The sequence below is a fragment of the Talpa occidentalis genome, unplaced genomic scaffold, assembly GCF_014898055.3.
Source record: "Talpa occidentalis isolate TD23 unplaced genomic scaffold, MPIMG_talOcc4v2.1 talOcc4.9, whole genome shotgun sequence".
Classification (NCBI taxonomy): Eukaryota; Metazoa; Chordata; class Mammalia; order Eulipotyphla; family Talpidae; genus Talpa; species Talpa occidentalis.
The window spans coordinates 13,502,908-13,528,661 of NW_023605305.1; the positions used below are offsets into that span (position 1 = coordinate 13,502,908).

At 50.4% G+C, this 25,754-nt stretch overlaps 1 protein-coding gene across 1 annotated transcript; it reads right to left on the reverse strand.

Annotated features, from left to right (window-relative positions):
• Window positions 1–1,463: 1,463 nt before the first annotated feature.
• IFNLR1 (interferon lambda receptor 1) lies at window positions 1,464–16,282 on the reverse strand. The gene is made up of 7 exons (XM_037499002.2): window positions 16,225–16,282; window positions 12,862–12,985; window positions 9,392–9,576; window positions 7,322–7,464; window positions 5,038–5,197; window positions 4,047–4,171; window positions 1,464–2,922 (listed from the first exon to the last, which is right to left on the reverse strand). Exons 1-7 carry the CDS (start codon window positions 16,280–16,282, stop codon window positions 2,212–2,214), a joined length of 1,506 nt encoding a protein of 501 aa, XP_037354899.2. The 3' UTR covers window positions 1,464–2,211.
• Between the last annotated feature and the right edge of the window lie 9,472 nt (window positions 16,283–25,754).

Below are 25,754 nucleotides of genomic sequence, written 5' to 3' on the forward strand. Positions count from 1 at the left end.
CATGGTCTCCTGCCCCCATTGAGACTTCAGAACCCAAAGCCTTTTGGCAACACGGTTTAAGAACCTTTGGATCAGATTCCCTTGGGAGCTTTTCCAGATCTTTCATTGACTACTATACTCTCAGGTTGACTTCAAAACCACAGGCCTGGGTGCAGAGAAAAGGGAACCCTGTTTCACCGTCGCGGGGAATGTTAACTGGTGCAAGGATTGTGGAGAGCAATCTGGAATAGCTTAGAAAACGAAAAATGGAAATACTGTAGGATGTGGAAATCCCACTCTGAGGCATCCATCCACAGAATATGAAGCCATAGACACAAAACCCCAAACATTCCACAATGTTCACAATGGCAACATTTACAGTAGGTAGGACACGGAAGTGGCCTAAATGTCCACCGACAGATGATTGGATCAGGAAGATGTGGTCTATCCACACCACGGAGTACTCTATAGCCAGGATGAAATGCATCCATTTTCAACAAAAGGATTTGAGAGAATTATGTGCAGCAGAGTAAGTCAAAATGCTAAAACAAATACTGGATATCTATATTGTAAACAAGTCAATAATGTAAAACCTCCTGAGGGCTCTGAGGGTGTGGGGGGAGGGAAAGGGATAAGAGGGACACAAGGGAGGGTGATGGAATAAGTTACAAGTTACTGTATTTTCCATCTCTGACATCTGCCCCAAACTCATATTCCAGCTTCAGGCATACTGAAAGCTCTATTGCTACTTAAAGCATTCCCTATCTAATCAGATCCAGTTCTTTTCAAGTCATCCAGCCATGCATCCATCCAGCCATGCTTCCGTCCAACCATTGCTAACGGAGCACCTTCTAATGACTAGGCACCAGGCCAGGCAGTATATAAGAAAAAACAAAATAAATAATACAGCCCTGTGGGTAACTGCCTCTATGAAGCTCCTTTCTTCACTCAGGAGAAGGGGAAGTCCTGGCAGGTTAAAGGGCAGCACCTGATCACAGAGTCAAGCTTGTTCAGCTCCCCAGCCACAAAGCTACACCAGTCTTGGTCGCTGTGAGTGAAAACTCAGCGACACCTGCTTGCACATATCCAGGTGGCTGCGGGTTAACAAAGCCCACCCTCCCCCCAGCTGCTGCCAGAGACACTGACTGCCCATCACTGGAAGGGAAAACGGGACCTTATAAGCACAGCAGTCCACCAGCAGGTCTAAATGCTAAAATGGTGCCCAGGCCCGGGTGCCCAGCGCCCTGCCGGATGCTGTCCTGTCCTCCACAAATCAGGACCCCCGCAAGGTGGGCCATTTGGTTCTTTGTTGGGAAAAGGGACAGGACGCTGGCTCCTGAGAGCTCAGTTGCCCAAGGAGGTGGGCGAGGGAGGAGGTAGAAGAGCCGCGGGGGAAGTGGAGAGACGAAAGCTTCCCGTCGCTGAGCCGTGGAGTCACGGGGGGGTGGGGGTGGGTGGGGGGGGGAACGCCCAGCAGCCTCCTTCTAGCGGGAGTGGCAACACGGCAGACATCATGCTGTACATGTGTCTCTCTTAGAATCCTAAAGCACCCCAGGCGGCGGCTGCAGACAGGGAAACTGAGGCACAGAGAAGGGAGGCAGCAGACCCAAGGCCACACAAGCAGTAAGCAGCAGAGCTGGGACGAGGACCCAGGCCTATCTGAGGTTAAAAACTGCAACTCCATGATTGGGATTTGAAGGCCCTTTCACTTCCCCTCTAACACCTTTGTTAAGGGCACGTTAAGGGCACGGTTTACTGCCTGCCCTAGGGGGAAGATGAGGAGGCCGAGACTTGGGGTGGGGGGAGCTCCATGGGTGCAAGAAGAAAGGAGACTGGTGCACCTGTGTGTCCAAAGTTCCTTCTCCCCAAATTCCAGATGGCCCTAATGGTGTCACCCACTGATGTCCACCTCAGCCTGACCTCACCTGTTTCATGTTCCCTCCTGGCCTCTCCCCATGGGGACAGGGGGATGAGCTGCCACTCACCTCTGACCTGGACCCAGCCTTTCCTCAACTCCTCCTGCAGCTCAGCCCAAAGTACGGGTCAGAGGACGCCGTGGCTTGTGATTGCCCAACCTGACCAACAGATTTTTTTGGGGTTCAGTTCCCCAAAGGGCTTCAAAGACCCTCCACTGTCTCAGTGACGACACTCCCAGATGCACAAGTCTCATTGGAGTCTTGAGGTCCTTAGGAGGCTCAGCAGCACCAGACTTGGCAGGCCGTGGGGGTCAGCTCACCTGGCCACGTAATGTCCCAGTGTCCTACCTCTGACCTCAGTCCCCCAGAGGCTCTCAGCCTCCCAGCTGCCAGCACCCTTGTCCTCAGCTTCTGATTCCCTCCCGTCCTCCTCTTCCTCCTCCTCTTCATCCTCGGGGCTGCTGTCCATGAAGGTCAGTGTCTTAAGAGAAATGGGGAGCTCCTCAGGCAGCAGACTCAGTCTTAGTGAAAAGGAGTCCGGGTGGGCCCAGGAGGGGACGTCATCTTTCAAGGACTCTTCCTGGGAACCTGTGTCCTCAGAGAGTTTGTCCCCACCCAGCTCTGGGCCAGGCCCCTTCTTGGCCGTATAGCCCGAGGACCCAGCCTCGTCCCAGGAGGAGGAGCCCCCAGTGCTGGGCCAGCTTCTGTCCGAACAGTCCCAAGCAGGAGACTCTTTGACTTGGGCCAGAGGTGTCCCAGGCCCCGCTGGGATCTGGAGTTCCTGGCCCAGGAAGGGGGGTGGTTCAAGATAGGGCTGGACGCGGCCACTGTCATCCTCGTCCTCATCCTCACCCTCGTCCTGGGCACTGCCGTCCGGCCCTGCCTGCACAGGGGCTGGGGCGCGCACCCTCGGGGCCAGCCTGACCCTTCTGGTCAGTTCCTTTGGGGAACAGAGGACCAAGTTATCTGGCCTCTCTGGGCCACAGGGCTGAAAGGTTGCCACGGAGTGTCTGTGTCCAGAGAAGTCCTGATTTGGGGGGTGGAGAGAAGAGAGAAGTCAGGGCCTCCTGAAGTATGAATGTCCGCATTTGGTTCCCCTGGAAACTGACTCTGAGTCAAGGATTTACATGTGAGCAGTTTCTTTGGGGAGTGACCCCAGGACACACCGGGATGGGAGTGGGCAAATGAGATGGGGGCAGGGAGCACCAATAAGAGGCTGTCATGGCAAGCTTGCCTAGGAGCTAAAGCCTGCTAGGGACCTGGGGAGCCAGTGCAGCCCATGGCTCGGAACAGGGGGGTATTTGTTCACCAGGTCCTGCCAGGGGTTGGGGAGGGACGGAAATGTGGGTGACAGGGCTCACTCCCAGGCGCTCCTGCACCCTGCCACGCACAGCAGCGTGGACACTGGAGGCCAGAGCAAGCCCCCAGGACACAGGGGCTGGCTGCTGGGAGCCCAACTGCATCTGTCCAGTAAATGGGAAGGTGGAGGGGCGGGGCAGGGTGCAGACACATCTAACAGAGGTCATCTTTCACTCGTGAGAGTTCCCTGTACATCTAGCACCAGGAGCTTGATTCCCACGTGGCAGGGACACTCTAAATACATCCTCAAAGGTCCCCATGCCCACCAGCCCTCACCAGGGCTCAGCTTCCCTGGCCAGGCCCTTGTCTGAACAAATCTAAGCCATCTGGCCTCTTCAGCCTTCCCCCTGGCCCAGCTGGCCCCTGGGTTCTAAGGGAGTGAGCCAACAGACAAGGGGTGAAATTCTGGGGTCAGCCTGGACAAGACTTGCCATGGTTAAACTGTGAACTCAGAAGTGATGGGGCACTTCTGTGACTTCCCCTTCTGCTGCTACGCTCTCCTCTGTCCCTCTGGTTACCGCTGTTGAGTCCCAAGGCTGGGGGCTCTGCTCTTGGCAACTGACCAATCATTAGCAGAGATGAAGTTACTTAACTAAAAGGGACTTAAGTCAGGTTTTCCTCCCAGGCATACTTGGCTTTAGTTTAATGCCAAAGGAGTGAATTGCTAATGATAAAAATTTAGACTCATAGATAGGGGACGTTTTACAGTCTGGATCACCTTGATATTCCATGTGCAGTACCTCTAAGTCTAGTCTCTCCACCTCTGCCACGCCTTCCCCCCAATTTGCATACCAGGGCCTGTGGCTTCTGTGTCTGCTGGAGCCAGGGGTTCCCTCTGACGCTTTTCTGGATCACACACCTTGTGGCAATGGCCAATGGCACTGGCAGCAGCAGCACCAGGAAAGCCCAGTTGGTTCCTGAGGAAGAAAAGATAGTAACAACCACAGAAGCCACATCAATGGCTCTGGCTATCAAGTGCATATATGCTGGGGATTCACATTGTCCAATTAAAGCCTTAGACTAGGGCCTCTCTGGTGGTGGAAGGGGTAAAGTCTCGGCACTATGAGGCTATCTGCAGCCACTGCAGCAGGAGTTCAATCCCAGGCCAGGGAGGTGACCCACAAGGCGCCGCAGACCTCTCCTGTCTCGCCCACTGCTCCCCCCAGTAGTGTATTTCAGTCAGTCTGCCTGTTCTGTTCCCCACTCTGTCTTTGGCGAATCCTCTCACCCTCTGTGACACTGGTCTATGCCCCAGTTCTTGTATACATAATTAAATAAATCTTAAAAAAAAAAAATACTTAGAATAAACCCATCCTACAGATTGTGGAAACCAATGTTCAGAGAGGTTATGTCAGCTCCTCAAAGACACAGAGAATGTGGTGGATCTAGGGTTATAATTAAGGTGACTGTGTTTCTTGACTCATGTTCCTTTTTTTTTTTTTTAAAGATTTATTTATATATTTATACAAGCACTGGGTACAGTCAGAAGCATGGGAGGGTGAGAGAATTCTCAGAGTCAGAGTGGAGAGCAGAGCAGGCAGATGGACGAAATACACTGCTGAGGGGAGCAGCGGGCGGCAGGAGAGGTCTGCGCGCCATGTGGGACCCTCGCCCGGTGGCCGGGGATCGAACCGGTGCTACAGAGGCTGCGGGCAGCTTCACAGCCCAGTGCTCAACCACTGCGCCACCAGGGGAGGCCCTTGACTCATGTTCTTAACCACCATATAATGAAGATCCCGAGGCCCAGGGAAAAGCCCTCGCTTCTCTACCATGTTGCACCCACCTGAGGCCTCCGTCGAGAAGCAGGTGGAGTTGGAGAACTGGCTGTATTTGGAGTCAGCATAGGTGTAGATGGTTCTGGCACTGAGGCAGTAGCTTTCATCAGTGGTCGGCTGGAGGGGGATCTGGACCGGCTGGCCATGGGGAGTGATCGGGAAGGGGGTCTGTTTGGAGAGAAGCAGAGGGAAGCCGACCTGCTATGGGGGTGGGCTTCACACAGCCAGGCGGGGGCGGGGATGGCAGACAGAATACACCTGTGATCCCCGCATCTTTTGCACTAAAGTCCAAGCATTAAAGGAACACTTTCCAACTGTAGGGTAAGTGAAAAAGCATCAGGCTTTTCTGCCCTCCCGCCATTAGGATTGATGATGGATCCTTGTGGTCCTGAATGCATGCCTGATGGCGGGCACTGGAGTAGGGTGTGGGCATATGTAGATGGGATTCACCTGGGCTGAGACTGGGCTTGTAAGGGCGGCGTCATGGGGAGGCCAGCAGAGAGAACCACGAGGAGAGTGGGGAGCAGAGAAACAGAGAACACAAGAGAAGGCCGGAGAGCCCAGAAAGAGTGAAGACTTGCTGGGGGCTGGGAGGCCTGCCAGCCTCCTGGCCCGCCATGTACCTGGTAAATCCCAATAAAAGCCTGCAAAAGCCACTGAGGGCTCCAGGACTCTCTCTCTCCTTTGCCCGTCTACTCGGGTCATTGAGATCCTGCACTGTGCCCTTCTTGCCATTACACCAACACTCCTGGGTTTCTTTTCCACTGAGTCTCTTGGGCTCCAAGCACGAGTGTAAAGGCCAGGAATGGACACAGTGCAGGTTTTCTAATATCCAGCAGACCGGATAAAGGAGGCGTCAGGGTCCTCAGTGGTTTTTTCAGGTCTTTTATTGGGGTTCACCAGGCATATGGCAGGCAGGGGTGCTGGGGTGCTGCAGGGCTGGGGGGCCTGCCAGCCTCCCAGCCCCCAGCAGGTCTTCACTCTTATGGGCTCTCCGGCCTTCTCTCAGCTTCTGCTTCGGCTTCTTGGTTTCTCTTTTGGCTTCTGTTTGTTCTTGGCTTCTACTAGAGTCCCCGTGACGCCGCCCTTAAAAGCCCAGTCTCAGCCCAGGTGAATCCCATCTACCTATGCCCACACCCTCCTCCAGGTGCCCGCCATCAGGCATGCATTCAGGACCGCAAGGATCCATCATCTATCCTGATGGCGGGAGGGCAGAAAAGCCTGACATTTTTTCTTTACCCTACAACGAGATACACACTCTTTCAAAAGCGAAGCAAAAAAAAAAAAAAAAAAACTCAACAAAATATTCCTACATTATACAGTGAAACAACATTCTAATGAATGAAATACAATCTATTAAAATTACATTCACCTGTTTCTTCTGACCTAAAGTGGAGCACTTGAAATGACACACATGGCTTGCACTGTATTTCTATGGGGGGCGCTGCTCTAGAATATTTGAAAGGTTCTGGAAGGCAGGGACCATGTGGCATGAAGTTCTGTAGCCCTGGGAGCCAGAGTTCACAGAGGTCAGGAGTGTGAGTGCTGGGGAAGTAGAGGAAGAAATGAGCGAGAACAGGGGTCAGTGGGCCACGGCCGGTGGCCCAGGCAGGGCCTGCTGTCTTGCTGGGTACAGTTTTCCAGGACACAGCTCTGCCCATTCATTTGCCAGTTGTCTAAGGCTCCTCTGGCGTTACATCTGCAGAGTTAAGTTGCTGAGATGGACCACATGATCTGCAGAGCCAAAAATATTTACTAGCTGGCTCTTTACACAACACGTTTGCCAACCCCTGCCACAAATACACACACATACACACGCGCGTGCACACACACGTCTGAAATGGATATATACCAAGGACTGCTTTGTGGTCACTTCAGGGTACTTAGGGTTTTCTTCTGACAACTTATCTGTATTTTCGGGTTTAATTGTAATGAAGCTGGTGGCTTTGCCAGTGGGCCTCCTGAAGCCCATCATACAGATTTTAGCAGGGAAAAAAAAAGATTTCATAATGAAAAAATATTAGGCAGAAACCTGCTGAGCTGTTACCACTTGTAACACACATGGGCAGGATGCCCTGCACTTGGCCTCTTAGGTGGAGAAGGGCAGGGGTAGGCCACAGGTCAATCACAACTGTGCAGAGCCAGGCGATGACTGTCAGGAGGGAGGAGTATGCTGGGAAGGCTTCCTGGAGGAGGTGTGCAAGGAGCAGGCTGGGAGGATGAGGAGCACTAAGGTCTGATGGGGCAGTGAAGGAGGGAACTCAGCCTGGGGGCAGGAAAGGGGCTTCTCACCTTGTTTTCACTCCCCTCTTTCCAGAAAGCCACCTCATATTTCAAGTCTGATGGAGGCATGCAGTGGGGCAGCTGGTATGTGGCATTGATGCTCAGGAACTCCTTTGTCCTAGTGACTACCAGGACAGGTGGGGCCGGCTCCACTGGCAGAAACAGAACAGGACCAATCAGAACCTTCTGGGGGCCACCAAGGGTCCATTCCCCTACACCTCACCCAGCCCAGAGAACTCTCCTGGAAAGGAAAAAGCACACTAGGGTTGGCCAAACTCTTGATACTAAGCATCAAGAGTTCTGTGACCACTTTATTTAAATACAGCAGTGATCCTGGGAGGGAGCTATCACTACTCTCATCTGTAGATGAATCTTGGAGAGGTGAAAGGACCAGGGCAAGTTCACAGGGAACCTGCTTTCACTCCTATCACCCCTTCCCCTGGTGGTGCTTTGCATATCACTGGCCTGTCAGAATCCTGCCCCCCGTATGAGTTTTCCATTGCTGCTGTAACACATTATAACAAATTTAGTGACTTAAAACAACACAAATTTGTTATCTCACAGTCTGTAGGTCAGAGTCCAGGTGGCCCCGACACGGCCTCTCTGGTCTTGAAAGGACAAAGCTGGCTGGCCTGGGCTCTTATCTGGAATTCCTCAGGAGAACTTGCTTCTTTCACTTGTTGGCTTAGTCCCGCTCCTGGGACTATGGGACTTGCGGGCTGTTAGCTGGGGGAGTGTCTCAGTACCTGCAGCACCTACATTTCCTATCACATGGCCTATCACAGCACCTACATTTCCTATCACAGGGCCTCTACCTCCAAATCGGAAATCCTTCTCATTCTTCAAATCTCTGATTTTCCTTTCTTTTAAATCTCTTCTGCCTCCAGCTGCATAGAGTTCTCTGCTTTCAAGGACTTGTAGTATTAATGTGGGCCACCCAAAATAATCTCATTATTTTAAGGTCTATGAACTTAGCTAAATTAAGGTTTTTTTGCCATGTGATTTTTTAAAAGATTTATTTATTTATGCATACAAGAACTGGGGTGCAGACTAGAGGTGCAGAGGGTGAGAGGATTCACCAGAGACAGAGTGGCGGATCTACTGAATTACACTGCTAAGGGGAGCAGTGGGCGTGACAGGAGAGGTCTGCTGAGCCATGTGGGTTGCGGGTTGCTCCCTGGCTGGCGGGGGTTGACCTTGTGCTGCAGTGGCTGGTGACAGCTTCACAGCGCTGTCTTTAACTGCTGCGCCACCAGGGAGGCCCTTGCCATGTAATATTAACATCTAACATAGTCACAGGTTCCAGGGATGACTAGGCATGAGTATCTCTCGGGGGGGCAACCTGCCTGTCATGGTCCTCTCTCCTATTCATGCCTCTCTGAAGTGCAAAATATATTCATTCCACCCCAAAGCTCCCCCAGATCTCATGTCATCCCATTACAGCATCAATTCAAATTCTCAGATTTATCATCTAAAGTACTCAAATCCGGTTGAGATGGGTATAATCCATTTAGTACAACACCTGGGGCACAATTCCCATTCATTTGAGGACCAGTGAAACTAAAGAACAAATTATCTGCTTCCAACATAAAATGAGACAAGCATCAGATACAGTTACAGATATTCTGGTTCTAACAGGGAGCAATGAAAGGTAAAAAGGAGTCACTGATCCAAAGCAGTTTTGAAATCCAGCCAGGTCAACTCCATTAGGATTCTGGGAACATTCCTCCTTGGCTCCTAGCATCACTTTCCAGGCTCTTGGCTCCTTCCCTGAATCATTCTCCCTTTTTCATGAAAGGTAACACATATTTGCAGTTAAATAATTTAAACAGCCTGCTTCTTAAGCCAGTAGATATTGGGGGTCTAACAGCTTTCAATGCATACTCTATATCCTTTTAGTTCAGCTGGCAGTGGTTCTGCTCATACAAAGTTCTCAGGAACTTTACAGGTCTCTTGTGGATGTCATGGAAATAAACTCCCGCAGACAGAAGCCATGTCCACAAATCTTTTTGAGATAGTTGCTAGCACAGCAGTGCCACTGAGCCAAGCTCCTGGACAGAGAGCCTTCTGCAGACTTACCATCAAAAAGGTATTCCAGGGACATAGATTCCACCCAGTGGGATCTGCCGATGGGAGAAGATGCCCGCACACGTGCCTTGACCTTGTTGAACAGGTCCAGTTTCTCCTCACACATCAGAGAACATTCCAGTTCTTTGGTTCCTGTGCAGTTCTTCACTTTTCGCCACTGTTGAAATACTGGAGGGCTGAGGAAGGAGACAGGAGACCTTGAGCCGTGGACTCTGCCTCTAGAAACACGGGCACTTAGAGAACACAGTCGATTCAGTCCCTCGGTCTCCCCAGTCAGCTACCCATCATCCGAGAAAGAAAGAATAGTCTAGTTACAAGTTAAAGCTCTGGAGTCCTGGCTCTGTCCCTCCCTAGTTCTGGGATTTTATGTTGATCATCGTCCTTAAGCCTCAGTCCCATCTCTTATGCCCTTCCCAGGACTGCTGTGGCTGCTACTGCTTGGACTAGTAACCACCTGCCACACGTTTATATACATCAACGCATTTATGGGCCACCTGCAATAAGCCAGGTACCATGCTGGGTGATGTGTTGCATGTCTAAGGGGAACTCACAGGTTCCTGACTCCAACCTCCTGAGCACACTGAGGGCCAAAGAAGAGACCTGCATGCTGGACATCATTCCTGAGGCTCAGCAGTGCAAGACAGTCCTGGTCCTGCCCTCAGGAATAGCACGCTGGTGGAAGGGGGATGAGAGACCATCATCACACCAAGCAGATAAGATTTACCAGGAGCTGGTAAATGCCGTGATCTTAGGGTAATGTGGAAGTGCCTGCTTTCCAAAGGCAACTCAGGCACAGACCAGGAAGACAGTGTTGAAACAGGATGCAAGGATGAGGAGAAGCCAGTGAAGGAAAGGACCAGCAAAGGAAAGAACTAGACTTGGCCAGAAAAAACCAAGGCGGTCATTGTGGGCAAAGCCCAGTGCAAGGTTGGGGAGAGCGGTGGAGACTGGAGAAAGAGTGGGGGGGAGTAGGTCTGATAAGATTCTGGGTTTTGTGCCAGGAATGCGTTCTAGTGTTTAGTAGTGAGCAGTTAAAAGTGATAAACTGGGCTATTTAGTTGAGTCGACGTCTAAGCCAAGTGTTGAAGACGTGTCCTGGGTTTTCCCACTGCTAACAGTAAACTGAAAGAGGAGGGAGACAGAAGGACTTGTTAAGCAGTAGGAAATCAGAACTTTTGAAGATTTAGAAAAGACTGTTACCTCAAGAGTCACTGAGTAGGGCCTCCCCGGTGGTGCAGCGGTTGAGCGCTGGGTTGCGAAGCTGCCCGCAGCCTCTGCAGCGCTGGTTCGATCCCCGGCTGCTCCCCGGCCACCAGAGGAGGGTCCCGCATGGCGCGCAGACCTCTCCTGCCGCCCGCTGCTCCCCTCAGCAGTGTCCTTCGGTCCTTCTGCCTGCTCTGCTCCCCGCTCTGGCTCTGGTGAATCCTCTCACCCTCCCGTGCTTCTAACTGTACCCAGTGCTTGTATAAATAAATAAATAAATCTTTAAAAAAAAAAAAGTCACTGAGTAGAGTAAGTTTTAACGGATTGAAACTGTTAGACATGTCAATGTTTGTGTTCATAATGATAATTTTAAAAAGCCTTGATCACCTTTGGGAGATGATAAGGAACCATTTATTTCCTTGAGAACTGGTAAAAAAAAAATGAGCATTTACTTTATCTTGCCTATTTGAATGGTACCACTGACTATGAAATAGTACGGGAGAGGAAACATCTCTTTATAAGGTTATTCCAACAGTATCACCATTTGGTAATCCTCACAGGTGTGCAAAAATGTAAAGAGCAGGAGAGCACATGGGTCCAGAGGGTGCACTTTCGACTCTTTAACCAGTTTTACTCAGCCCCACTATCTGCGGCTGTGTGACGTGGAGCAAAATCCACTCCTGCCGCTTCTGCTTCCGCAGTGAGGTGGAGCCACTGACCCTTCCTACGTGAATACATTTAACATTGGCCCAGTGCCGATACACAGCAAACACACAGTGCATGATAAAGTTCTTCTGGAAGGTGCTGTCCTTCCTCAGACCTGGTCCCCACAACTCATCTCTGGGTGCTACAGACCAGGGTCATGATGGGACAGGAAGAGCACAGTCCTGGGGCCAGAGAGACTTGGGTGTTTTCTGGCTCCATCACTGGCTTTCTTGGGCCAGTCGCAGCACCTCTCCCAGCTGTTTCCTCATCTCCAAGCTGGAGAAAATGCAGTGCTAGCCTGGTGATTCTGGGAGGAAGAAGTGAGGTACAGCTGACCCAGGAATAATCGGGCCTTGAACTGTGAGGGGCCACCTTAGATGCCTTTTTTTTTTTTTTTTTTTTTAAATAGAGTTGGCCTCCAAATCTAGGTTCTGCATTCACAGATTTGATGAAGCCCAGGCGTCGATTGGTTGAATCCTAAAGGAAAAGGAGGGCCATAACTCTAAGGGACTTGAGCATCCTTGGATTTGGGTATCTGAGGGGGAGCATCAAAACAATTTCCTTATACTCAGATTTTTGATAGTGACCCTAAGCTCCCACCTTGCTCCAGGATCAACCGTATCCAGGCAAGGCCTTAGCACCGGGCCACCTGGGGGTGGGGATTGAGTGCTCAGCTGTTCCTGTCCTTTCCTGCTTCCTCCTGCTCATCAATTCTAGAGCAATCCTCCTGAGTGTCTGCTTTTATCATCCTACTCTCCTGCTAAAGAGCTTCAAGTGAGTCTCATCTATGTGCAAAGATGGCAAATCTGTTTCCATTTCTATTTTTATTTATTTTTTAAATTTTTTAAAAGATTTATTTATTTATGCAAACACTGGGTACAGTCAGAAGTGCGGGGAGGGTGAGAGAATTCACCAGAGCCAGAGCGGGGAGCAGAGCAGGCAGACTGACGAAGTACACTGCTGAGGGGAGCAGCGGGCGGCAGGAGAGGTCTGCGCGCCATGTGGGACCCTCCTCCGGTGGCCGGGGGGCAGCCAGGGATCGAACCAGTGCTGCAGAGGCTGCAGGCAGCTTCACAACCCAGCGCTCAACCGCTGCGCCACCAGGGAGGCCCCGTTTCCATTTTTAGATTCCTCTGGATTTGGAGTGGCTGCCTGCTGAGTTGGGAAGGAAGCCAAGGCTCCGGGGAGGCTCCGTGGGGAAAAGGGCCACCTTCTAGTGAAGCCCAACACAGGTTCTGTTATTGTGGGAGGGACCCCCAGTCTCTCATCCTGGCCCCCATCATGGAAACCTCACAGCTCCACTTGAGCCCTACTCTGGCTGTTCTCAACCACCCACCCCACCCCTGGCAGAAATGTGCAGTTTTCCATTCAGCATCATTCCCACCTCCAGACCTTTATCAAATACCCTCTCCAAGCACCTGCCACATGTGGCCGTGGGAATCAGAGCAGCAGAGGGCAGACCACACCAAACGCAGCTATCTCAGGGAACACTCCCTGGCCCCTGCCCACCCCCTCGGGCTCCTGGCCCCATTAGCTGGGAGAGTCCTCTCTACCTCTTATAATTCACAAAATAGGTCACATCCTCAGGGTTGCCAGGTCCTGGGAGCCACGTCAGGTACATGTTGAAGTTCCGGGAGAAGAGCGTCACATTCTGGGGAGGGGCCAGACGGGGCTTCCCTGTGGGGGAGAAAGAGGTCATGAAGTCTAGAGCTCCCAGCTGGTCTGGCATGGGCCATTCGGAGCTGAAGTGTGGCATGTGGGGTTGAGTTTAAAGACACAGGAAATACCTGGGGTGGCAGAAGCATGGGGGGGGGGCAGGGTGCAGGTTGTGAATGTGGGGGTCAGGATTACAGTCATAGCCAAGCATCTACTGACTGCTTTGCAGCTCCTTCCCCTCCCCAGGACTTAGTGGCCCACCTGGAAGTTCCTGCTCATGCTGGTACCTGAAGTTCCAGTAGGACCTGCAGAACAATGGACCCAGTTCTCCTAGACTCTAAGAGGGAATGGCCCTGAGGGTCTCAGGGGGCAGGACCTCTGTCTTGTTGTCAGCCATGTCCCCAGAGCCTGCCTGCTGTGGTTCCCAGCACGCACAGTAAATACTTGTTGAGTGAATGAATATTGTGAGAACTGGGATTATTCTAAAGGCCTCCAACTGCTTCCAACCTTTCCCCTCAATCCATTCTTCATATAGCAGCAAAGGTTAAGGTGAAAATCAGGTCATGTGCATCTTGTAAAACCCTCTAATGGCTTCCTTTTCATTCAAGGTGAGATCCAAAGTCTCCCCCAACCCCCACAGGACTCTACCCAATCTGACCTCTCCCCCTGCTCCCTCCTCTCCAGCCACACTGGGCTTTTTGCTGTTCCTGGGGCACGCTGTGCATGCTCACACTCTAGGCCTTTTCATGCACAAGCTGGTCCCTCTGCCTAGATGTGCCTCCTGAATATCCATCTGGCTCACTCCTTCACTTCGTCACATCTCTGCTCAGATGGCATGGTCTCTCAGTGACGCTTTATCTGGCCCTGCTTCCATTCCTCGGCATTTCCTCATTCCCACTGTAACCCTCGTTGTCTGAAATATGCAGATCCATGCCCTTCCCTTGCCTTCAGAATAAAGTCCATGCTCCTTATCGAGGTACACAAGGCCCTACCCGCCTTGGCCTGGTGGAGCCATCTTAACTTCTAGTAGCTTCCCATGAGCTCACTAGGCTGCAGCCAGCTTCCTTCTCATTCTAGTTGGCAAACCATTACAATCTTTGAACTCAGGTGTCTAACTACTTGGTGTCCATCATCTCATCTTTTAAACACTTGATTCAAATGTCACTTCCTCCAGGGAGTCTTCCCTGACATCTCTAGGAAGTGGTGGTGATGATGCTAACAATGGTGGTGGTGGTGGTGGTACTAATGATAGCAGCTAGTGTGTCTTAGGTCCTAACTATGTCCCAGGAACTATGCCAAGCACTACGCCTGCATTGTATCATCTTCCCCAAAGTTCCTAGGAGCTAGGTACTAATTACAATCATCACATTATAGATGAGAAAATTGAGGACTTCTCAGCTAGTAAGCTGTAGAATCAGAATTCAAATCCAGGCCTCGCGTAACTCCAGTCTCAGCTTCGGACCACACTTCCTCTTTTAGGTTTGCACGGGGCCTGTTCAGCTTTATTCTTTCAACATCCATTTATTTCAGTGTGCCAGAGATTTCAGCATGGAACACAAGCCCATTCTTGTCCTTTAGGAGTTCATAGTCCCATGCTAATTTCATTTTGTAAAGTGTCACAGCGGCCACGATGGAATCTGTACAAGTTATAGAATGGCACAGGGAGGGAAGGCCAGTTCTACTAATGGCCCTTGACCCAGCTCCACACCCCTAACCTTTGAGACCCAAATGTGGGTGCATGCTTCTACCCTATCCTGGGTCCTCTCGCTGGAACTGGATTACCTGGTTGCTGATGCTGTTCACTGCTCCCAGTTTTTGGACTTTGTAGCAGGCGACCAACTGGAGGCCAAAGTCAATAAGCATTTGTGAGGTATCTTGAGGGCAGATCAGGCCTCAAAGCCTGAGGTTGACTACAGTGGATATATAGCAACTAGGGTAGCTACGCTCTACTGAGCCTTCAGAGGGGGCCTGACATCAGTTTGGCAGTAACCCAAATTTCACTCGGCCCTCAGGACAACCCCACTATGGGGTAGGTGTCATTCTTCATCTATGGAGGGGCACAGGCTCGGAGATGGCCAGATGGGAAATAATTTGACATTGTCAAGTCTGTGTGGGAACCAGGATTTGAACTTGAATCTGGCTGCACTTCACCTTCAGATATCACGCCAGTTTGTGTAGTGTCCATAAACTGTCCCTTGGGTGAAAGTATCAACGCAACAAGGTCTAGACAGGAAAACTATTGAATTTGACAGTGAAACAGGGGGACAAAAGATGCTCTATCCCCCTCCCCACTCAGGCCCACTGTCCCTCATCAACTGCAAAAATGGTCCCCGCTACAGTGTCAGGGGCTGGGACATCGCTGAGTTGACTTAAGTGGACAGAACCCTGCTCTAGCTGCCCACCCCAAGGCCAAAGCTGGCAGGCCTGTTTCAGCCTGTCTTCTCTCTTCTGCGTGTTTCACCTCTGCCTTCCTTCTTGGGAACTTCCCTTCACTGCTCTGAGCCTCAGTTTCCCCATGTGAAAAGGGAGAAAATAAGACTTGCCTCATAGGAGGGCTGGGTCTTCATGCTGAGATGGAATATTGAGGTACCCAGCACAAAAAGGTTGCTCAAGAAATTTTGCTTTTTAATATTATTACTAGATTATGTCCCAGAGCCTCTCCAGCTCTTAAATTGTGAGTCTAAGTAAGACTAGGAAGATATCCTTGGGGTAATTTCCTGAGCTTCTCTCACAATTGGTTGGGGCTTATAGCTGGATCTTAACCGGAGTTTTCAGCACCCTGTCAATGGATTTCTGGGGCTGAGGGGGGTTCTCAGGAAAAAAAAAATCACTTGTTAGAAAGACAGCAGACAGAAGGCCAGGTGAGGACAGAGCTCCAGCCTCCCAGGCCGGACACCTCCCGAGGAGAGAACCGGAGCCCCGGGGCTTCGCCGACCTCCCGCCTGGGAAGGGTCTAGCGTGTCCGCGCACAGCGGGCAGAGCTTTTAGGACATCCCCGAAAAGCACTTTATCAATCAATGCCCCTTCTTTGAAAACTGTCTCTCTCCCCCTGTGCTCGCGGCGCTGAGCTGGACTCAGGGAAGGGAATCAGCTTCCTCTCCTGAAGGAATTTAAAGCTCGGGTCTGTGTCGCGGAGAAAGGCTCCGGGGGCCACGGGCGGGGCGCCCCGGGCCCCGCGGGGTGGCCGCGGGCGGGAGGGTGGACGCCCCGGAGGGTGGCCGCCCCGGCCGGAGCCCCCGCAGCGCGCCCCGGCGCCTTACCTGAGGCGGACTGCAGCAGCCACAGCAGCAGCGGCGCCCACGGCCCGACCCCGGGCATGGCGGCGCGTCCGCGGCCGGCCCGGCGGGGCCCCCGCCCGCCGCGCGCGCCTCGGCCCCCCAGTCCACCGCGGCCAGGTGACTCGGCCCGCAGCCAATGGGAGGCCGCGCCGCGGGCCCGCCCCTCGCGCCCGGGACTCCACCTGGGCTTTCCCCGAGAACGCCCCGAGAGAGGCGGCGCCCCGCCCCAAGAGCAAACTCGGGCAGCCCCGCGCCCGGCCCAGGTTGTGCTCCTCCCGCGGGGGGCGGGCGGGGTGTGGAAACAGTACGTCTGTGGGTTTTTTTTTCGGGGGGGGATGAAGGGATAGGGGGAAATTAGTATTAATACCCAAGATGCGAATTTTTTAAAAAGATTTTTTATTAGTTATCTTTGCATAGAAGAGCTGGGGTGTGCGGGGGGGGGGGGGGCGGAAGGGGGATGAGATAATTCATCAGAGACAGAGTGGGGAGCAGAACAGGCGGATCTACAAAATACACTGCTGAGGGGAGCAGTGGGCGAGACAGGAGAGGTCTGCCGCACCATGTGGGTAGCTCCCTGGTGGGGGAGTCAATTCAGGCAGTCCGTGGTTGTAGCACTGAGACTTAACCTCTAGGCCAACAGGGATGACCCCCAAGATGCGACTTTTTAACAAGACTAAGCGAAGAGTTGGGGTAAGTGTAACACAATCTCAGATACCTGCAGTGGAACCCGAGCCTGGTCAATGTACTCAGCCAAGCACGTACCTGCATGCTTCCCCTCGAGGAGTTGGCACTCGGCCTGTCCTGTTACTCTCTACAGGTGCTGGCCGTGGCCTCCAGAGCTGCGCGGGCTTGCTGCGGAGAAAGCTGGTCCCTCTAAAACCAAAGCCTGTGGTGGCTCGTGTGAGCTGTGCAGTAATTGCTTTCAAATCATGATACCAACCAGGATTTCTGGGGAATAGTCTACAGTCATGACAAAGGATGTTGCAGAAGCATAGGTAGTGACTCAAGATATAACACACGCAGTAGCAGAAGATATCAGCCCTTCTAGAAATGTACGTCTGTAGGTATAGATACAGACCTGGGGGCATCTGTACCAATAGGTTTACAATTCTTATCTTCGGGTGGTGAGGAGATATAATCTCTCTCTCCACACACATGCACACACATATTTTTTTTTGTGCATGTTTAATTTTCTTAGTACTTCAATGATATATAATTCCAACAAGAAAAGTCACTTTTACCCTAAAAATAATCATAGCTCACTTATTAATTATGTTAGTTTCTCTCTTTGTATTGCACTTGCCTCCTCATACAAATGAGGAACTTGTCATTCTGAGACTGCTTCTGCAGGGGCTGGGTTCTGGATTCGGCCCAGGCCTGTCTCACCCTATGGCCACACTGCCTCAGGGGAACTGTTCTGCTCACTCCCCAGGTGTCAGCCATGGGCTGGGACTGGTGGTCAGTTGTTACCAAGCCCACGATCTAGGACCAGATACAGCAGAGAGAATCCTAGGGCTCATCTCTGCTGCATATGTTGGTCTCAGCTGGGATCCAGGAGTTCTTGGGAGAGAGAGAATGCATTTTCACAGAGCTTGGTGAGTCCCAAAATTGCCCTGAGTTTGGCTCTGGGCACAGACATTTTGAAATTTCAGGATGGTTTGCTATTTGTATCATGCCTTCAGCTCAACCAGCATTTCTTCAAAGGACTCACAGAGGCCACGTTTGGACCTCAAGGGCAAGGCGATGAGAGAGGCCCTTGTGGGAGGCACATTCACGCATCTTGGAATTACCCTGAAACTGAGACTTCATCCAAGCAAATGCAGCTCTTTCAGATGCAGGAACCCACTGAACTGGGAGCTGGGGTGTCTTACTTTGCCACCTGCTCCACCTGCTTGATGCCTGTGAATGGGGCACCTTCTTTTTTTTTTTTGACAATGTATGCTACAGGCTCCTGGCTCCCTTACCCATCCAGCCCATAATTTCAAATTTGGAAATTGTGTGTGTGCATGCCTTGGTACATCAACATGTGAGGACATTTGGTGACCATAAACACCGACAAGTTGCATCATCTCTTAAAGTCTTTTAAAAAGTTGTCTTGGCTGCAGGTCACAAATCTCAGCAGTTCCCATAACCTAGCCCCAACATAGGTCTTTTGTGCCATTTCAGCTTCTTTCAGGTATCTCAAATACTGATAATAAATCCACTCTGGAATAAAACAAGCATGTCTCTACTGAGGTTTTTTTTTTTCCCTAAAACCACGTTCAGTATCAACAACTTTTAAAATTTACTAAGTCTTTCTGGTGCAGCAGGCACTCTAGTTGACATATATTATAGTATTTAATCCTCAAAACCACCCCATGAGGGTATTAATATTCCCTGTTAATAGATATAACTCCTAGAGCTTACCCAAGTCACACAGCTAATTACAGACAGGGCTGAGGTTTCGACCTCAACCTGGCTGTGCTCACAATCTGTGGGTTTGAAACTTCTGCTACTCAGCTTCAGATGGTTAAGGGCAGACAAAAACCAAGTGTTTCAGTTTCGATCCCTTCCCGATTTGCAAAGATCACAGCATGAAACTCTCATGAGCACTAGAGGTTCGGTCTCCTCTTTGAATTGAATATTAGGTAAGCAGCTGTGTCGGTAAATGCCTAACAAATGGGTCTCTGGGGCCAGGGTCAAGAACTACTTGGTAGCGCCCAGCCAGCTACCTCCACCAGGTCAATTTCAACATGAAGTCATGGAGAACAGAGTAGGGAAGAGATGTACACAATTTGCCCTCCCAAACTTGTACCAGTTGGCACCAGCTCACCATAGGGTGGAAGAATCATAAAAGAAATTTTGGATGTTTGGAACAAGCCACATCTCAAGTCCTAAGCAGCCTGTAGGGCTCTTGTTGAAAGTCGGTTTCACAGCAAGAGGCTCAAGACCTCTTGACGGTAGGGGGCGCTCTTCCACCACTGCCTCCACGATGAAGCACCTTTGGAAGCTCACCTGCACTTCCTGGGCCCAAGCCACACTGAGCAACTCCTCCCTTTTCCCCTCACCTCTCTTCTCCACCTCTTCCTTTCCCCTTCCCATTTCTCTTTCCTCCCAGCCCTTTCAAACACTGTATTCAACATTTCCTTCCTAGACTTACCTCCCCTGTGGTCTTATAGTCAGCCTCAGCTCATTTGTTATTTTCTCTGGAAACTTCCTTAACCCTTGACTGCTTTGTTCCACATGTGTCTCCGTGGTAGCATTTAATCACCATTTCATAGAAATGATTTCTCTCTCTGCCTCATATATCCTCAGGACTTGGCAGACTGTACTTATTCAATGAAGATTAAGTAACAGGCCTTCAATGTCTGGGTTTCAGTCAAACATACTTCTGCATGCCCCAAAACATCTCAGCCCCACTCCCAGGCCTTACGTATTTGACCCCGCTAGCTAAGTTTACTAAATGCTTAGTACATGTTTAGTAAGTGTTTACCGAGCTGAACTTGGCATGTGACTCATACTTAAAAGGCTCCAGTGTCCCTTCTGAGAGTATGACTTCACAGCTCCCCTCCCCACATAGATGGGACTGTGCAATTACACCCAGTCCACAGGCCCTTAGAATAACATGCAATAATGAGTAAAGGGGAATGAAACTGTATTCCTGTGTCGGGATTCACAGCCTCTCCCTCTCCTCTCTGGGCTGGCGAAGGATCCAGCTAGATTAGGAGGATGCATTTGGAAAGGGCAGCAGAGGAGGGCAAGAGAAAGTGCCAACAGGATTGGGCATTTGGAGAAGAAAGCAGCAGACTTGGATAAGAGATGCGTGAAAACAGAGAAGGCAAACTATAAAACTTCTGGAATTCCTTTTGGCATTTTTAAAGAGACAGAAAAGATTTTAAATGATTTGAAACTCTTATTTCGACTCTTGTTTTTCTTGCAACTGTTCTTTCAGCGTGAAGTGTGGAGAGAGGCAGGCCTTGATATAAGAGCGAGACAGCACATTTTATATGGTAGTGTCATTTAAGACTTTACCAGTGGCAAGAACAGAGACCCAACCTGTCCAAAGCAGAAAGGGGATGCTATAAACTTGCCAGAATGGGAAACTCAAGGGTAGTGTGGCTAAGATTCCAATTGGTGCCTGTGGGTCACAAGCCATCCCACGAGCCAATCAGTGTGGTCAGGGACAATGAGCTACTTTCATTGGCCAGTCTGGGTAGTACACCCATCCCTGGAGTGGAAGGGGTCAGCTCTGGTTGAGGTCCCTCAATCACCAGTAGGCAAGAATTGGTTGTTCCCCACCCCCAAAGAATGGATGCTGCACAGACAAAGGAAACATACCCTTTTGACAGAGGATGACATGTGCAGAGAACTCACAGATTATCCACACCAACTTCCCACCCTAAAAGTCTCCCCAAAATCCTGGAGCAATGAGCATCTTGATGCTACTTGGGCTGTCAATTCTGTTTCTTAACAGTTGCAGTTAGGAACATCCCCCTTAAGTTGACCTACGTCCTTGTAACTTCCCCCTATCATCTAGTCTTTCCTTTTGGGGCCTCACAGAATAAAATAAAGTTCTCTCTAGGTCAACCTTTCAGATGTTAAGTTCTTTGAGTCCTTCTTATCAGATGTCACTCTTGTCAGCCCTCCCTCTGCCTTTAGTGGCAAGAAAGGATGCTCTGGGAGTGGGTGTACACTTGATCACTTTGCAGATGAGAATGCTGCTATGGGTGGGAAGGTTTGTGTCCCTCCAAATTCATCAGTTGAGGTCTTAACCCCCAATGTGATGGTATTAGGAGGTGGGATCTGTGGGAGGTGATAAGGTCATGCAGGGGAGCCCTCAGGAGTGGGATTAGTGCCCTTATAAAGACAAATGTGGATCTTTTTTTCTCTCCACCCTGTTGGGTTACAGCCTGATGTCTGCAAGGAAATGTTTGCTTTCTGCAAACCAGGAGGAGTGCTTTCACCAGGCTGCATGTGGGTAGAGAGTGAGAGCAAGAGAGACAAGACAGAGAGAGACAAGAGACAGGGAGAGACAGAGACAGAGAGACAGAGAAAAGCAGGAAATTTACTCCACAGTAAAAGTAATTCAAATAGTCTTTCAGGATGTTCAAGAAGTGGGTAAACAAATAGATAAGGAGTAGCTTCTCAGTCAGGTTTGAAGGTCACCAAGTGAATAGGCTCGGTGTCTTCTAGGTTGTCTAATAATCACAATCCCACATAGCAAGCACCAACTATGTGCTAAGTATTTCCCCTGCTTTATCTCATCAAATTCCTACAGAAGCTTATAAGCTCAGAATCAATATTGATGCTTTGTAAGTCGAAGACTGAGATTCAGAGAAGTTAAGACATTCAGCTGTGGAATGAAAGATGGTGCAGCTGCTGTAGAAAATAGTTTGGTAGTTCCTCAAAAGTCAGAGTTATCATATCACTTGGCAATTTCACTCTTAGGTCTGTGTTCAAGAGAAGTGAAAATGTGGCCACTTGGAAAACATACATGAGAGTTTAAAACAGTGTTGGTCGCAATAGCCAAAAAGTGGAAACGACCAAACTTGCCATCCACTGATGAAAAAATAAACAGTTGTGGTCTATGCACACAATGGACTAGGATTCAGCAATACAAGCCAAAGACCTACAGACATGCATGGACTTGGAAAACATTTATGCTAAGTGGAAGTAGCCAGACACAAAAGATGATGTAGAACATTATTTCTTTTATATGAAATGTGGAGAACAGCCCGTAGGGTCATTAAGTCTATTCGTGGCCCCTGGGGAGGCACGAGGATGACGTGTGACTCTGAGTGGGCCTGAGCTTTCTTTTCCACGTCAAGAAAATGTTCTGGACTTAGATGGTAATGGCCGCATGGCTGTGTGGATACACAGAACAGTGTACACTGCAAAAGTGTGAATTTTAGAGTAAGTCAATTATATCTCTAATAAAGGGGGGGAGGTGTTTCCCTAAAGGCATGTTACTAAAGAGGGAGCTGGGATATACCCCAGAGGCCCATGGCAACCTCAGAGCGCCCAAGATCTCTGACCTTGGCTCAGCTCTTGACCTTGGGAAGCCCTCTCTTTCTCCCAGGGCAGCCTCTGGGTTGCCTGCTGCCAAGTGAGGGGCCTGAGGTGTGAGGCCTTGCCCATGGCAGGGTGGGGGTGAGAGCTCCCAGGGAGTGGAAGGGAGGGGGAGACCCACCCCCCCTTTCCTGTAAGAACAGTCAGGCTTTTCCCCAACTTGCCTTTATCAGCTCTCCCAAGCCTGGGAAGGCCCCCAGGCACCTGACAGCGGTTCCCAGGCGTGCTGGCCGCTGGGCGTGCAGGGACCGCGCTGCACGAGCTGAGACCCGGCCCAGGGCCCTGAGGCCCCTACTGCTGCTGCTGGGAAAGCGGAGGCGGCAGCTTGCGAACCTCAGTCCTCTACACCCCCACCCCACCCCCTAGCTACATCCCAGGCCTCTGCTCCCAGAGGATTCTTCCAGCTTAGAGCCCCCTCCATTCCTGTCTGCCTGGCCAGGTGGGGCTGCTGGGTCGCCAGTCTTTTTCTCTAAAATAATAAATATTTAATGATACAAGTAACAGATGAGCGCTTTTCTTTAAACGTTAAAATAGCACTGCACTTCCCAGCCCCCCAACCCCAGTGAACTGATGTTACGAGTGTGGCAGAGATTATTCCAGATCTTTTTTCTGTAGACCTGTAGAAGAGACAGGATATTGTGTGTCTGTGATTTTGATATAAACTGGATCATATTCTATCTGCAACCTGCTTCTGGCATTTTTCACTCAGCATGACTCTGTGGAGAACTTCTCCAGTCTGTCCACGGAGGCCGTTTCTTTGTTCATGACTCAAGGTATTCCAAGGTTCAGATGTGCCATGTTTTATTTTACTGTTCTCCAGTGGTGGATATTTAGAATACTTGTAAGTTTTCATGATGACAGAAGACCAGCAGCTCACCTTTGTACACCGTGTACACTTGAGCTGGTGTTTCTCTGGTGTAGACAGTACTGCTGGGTCATATGGTGTGTGCGTGGCAAAAATTTAACAGATACAGCAAATTGCTCCCTACAGTGACTGAGCCAACCCAGTTCCTACCAGAATAGGTGAGGCTGCCCTCTCTCCAACATCCTGTCAACTTTTGAGCTCATCAAACTCAACATTTTTCTGCCAATATCATTTTTCTTACTGTTGTGCTAATTTGTGTCTCCACGGGGGTTTTCTGGAAGTTCCAGGTTGCTGGTGTGGAGGAAGAACTTGGGAATTGGGTCTGAATACTAGAGCCATTCGGTCACCATCTACTGTGTGCCTTGGCAATATCTAGTCTCATTGCTGGTCCTGGGCATGTTTCAAATACGCACCATCTCTCTGCATCCTGTGTTTTTCTCTCTTCCTGAGAATCTTGGTCACAGCTTTTTTGAGGTTTCCCCTCTTTCCTTGTCTCTGAAATACAAGGTTTCTTGGTCCTCAAGGAGTCCCTTCTTCCCCTTCCAACCCCTGCCTGGACTATGAAATGCTTGAGTGAAGCACAGTGTCCAGAAGTGTTGTTGGCTTTGGGATGCACTCATGTCCTGCCCTAGCCCACCTGTCCCCCCACAACACACACTCTAGACTTTACAGGATGGAAGACCCTACTAGGAGGGAGCTCCTCGCAGAGGGTGGCGTCCCTAGGCACCACCTCAACTCTTAAAGCCCAAAAGGCTGACAGTCAGCTGCACTTCATAATTGTGAGCACCAGGAGGCACCACACACCGGAGGAAAGTGACCTTGACTGCGAGCAGTTGTGTGCATTAGATCAAGACATTTCAGGTGGGTCCTCTGAGGCAGTGACGATCATCTCTCCTGGCTTCTCTGACAGCCTCCTTTCTTGACCTCCTTCATTCTCTCGGGGACCCCAGCCATGCACGGGAAGCTCTAGGAGATGGAGGGCATCTGGAAGACCAAACCCATGGACTGCTTCATGGGAAGAGTCCTAGACCATAGCCTCCCTGTTGGGTATTTTTGGGCCAATAACATCACTGCTCAGAGTCTTGAGTTTTCTCATCTGTCAGATAGGATGCTCCTTCCCTGCCCTTCGCATGTGTGTGTTGGCGGGGGGCAGGGGGGAGTGGCGGGGGGCGCTGTAACATGTGTGAAAGTACTTTGAGAACCAAGAAGGCCTACGGACTCTGCCTACAATGTGGAGACCAGAGTTTGCAGAGGACACGGATGTAGCAAGAACTGGTTAAATGGCTGCTGTGTTAGTCCAGGGAAGATGGTGACTATGAAGTTATGAGCAATAGTCGGATTCTGGGTATATTTTGAGGATAGAACCAATGAGATTTATTGAGAACCTGGGCGTAAAGTATGAGAGGAAGAGAGTACCTGGCTAATGCCAAGGCATTTGACTTGAGAAGACAGAGCCCAGTGATGCTCTGTGCTTGGAAGGGGAAGAGAGCATGAGGAGGGTTGGGAGGTACAAATGAGGAGTTCATATTTTGACACGGTAAGCTTGAGCTGCCTCTTAGATCATGGAGGGGATTGAGTCTTGAACCCTTTCTTGGGGTCCTGTAAAGCTCACACTGGACAATGGGTTGGAAGGTCAGAGGATGAAAACCTACCTGACATGCATCTGCCACATCCTTTCCAGCGCCCCGGCAGACATCATTAATTCATCATGGCACTCAGAATCCTTCTCAACCCAGAGCTCTAGGCAGCCACTACCAACTAAGTAGAGACGATACAAAGATGAAAGCTCACCATCGTCCTAGGACTTGATGGAAGGGCTAAGAATGTAGTTAAAACCATATGGACTTTTGAATCAGTGAGACCTGGGCTAGAAAGCTGATCTTGCTGCAAACTAACTTGAGACCTCAGGAAAAAAATTTATTCTCTCTGCCTCAGTTGTCTCATCTGAAAACAGGGTTAACAACAGTTTTTATCTCATAGGGTTGTTAGGAAGACTAAATGAGACAGGTCAACAAAATACACAATACCTAAGACCTGGTAAGCTCTTAATACAAGCAGCATAGAGTGATAGTTGTCCAACTGTGCTAGTCCAGTTGGAACATTCTGGGACATGTCCCCCTCACTTGCTATTTCTAAGACAGGTATTGTAATGCTGGGTCCGTCCAGAAGGAGGCACTGTTGACATTTTCTTCTCTAGACCCACTGAGATTTGGGAAGTGGGAAACAACTCTCCCTGGAGTATTTTCCCCCTAACCCTTTTTTTCCTGACAATAAACTCTTGGCTCCGGCCAAGCCACAGTGTCTCAGTTTTTCTTCCCTGGTCTGGTGCCATCTTCTCAGGTATGGTTCCTGGCCTCTTCTTGCTTATAGACTCAAGACCAGCTGCTGAACTTGGCATCCCAGGTACCAGCCAACCTCTCCTTACTGTCCAGCTCCCAGCGGCTGCTGATTTCCCCAAAGTGACCAAGCATGCATCGTAGCCTTTCCTTTGCATGTTGTGCCTTTTTAGAACATATGCCTACCCTTCCTCTGCTGCCTCAGCTCCAGAGAAGCCCCTCTTCTTCAGAGTAGGAGAGTAATGGAGGGGGGTTCTACTAAG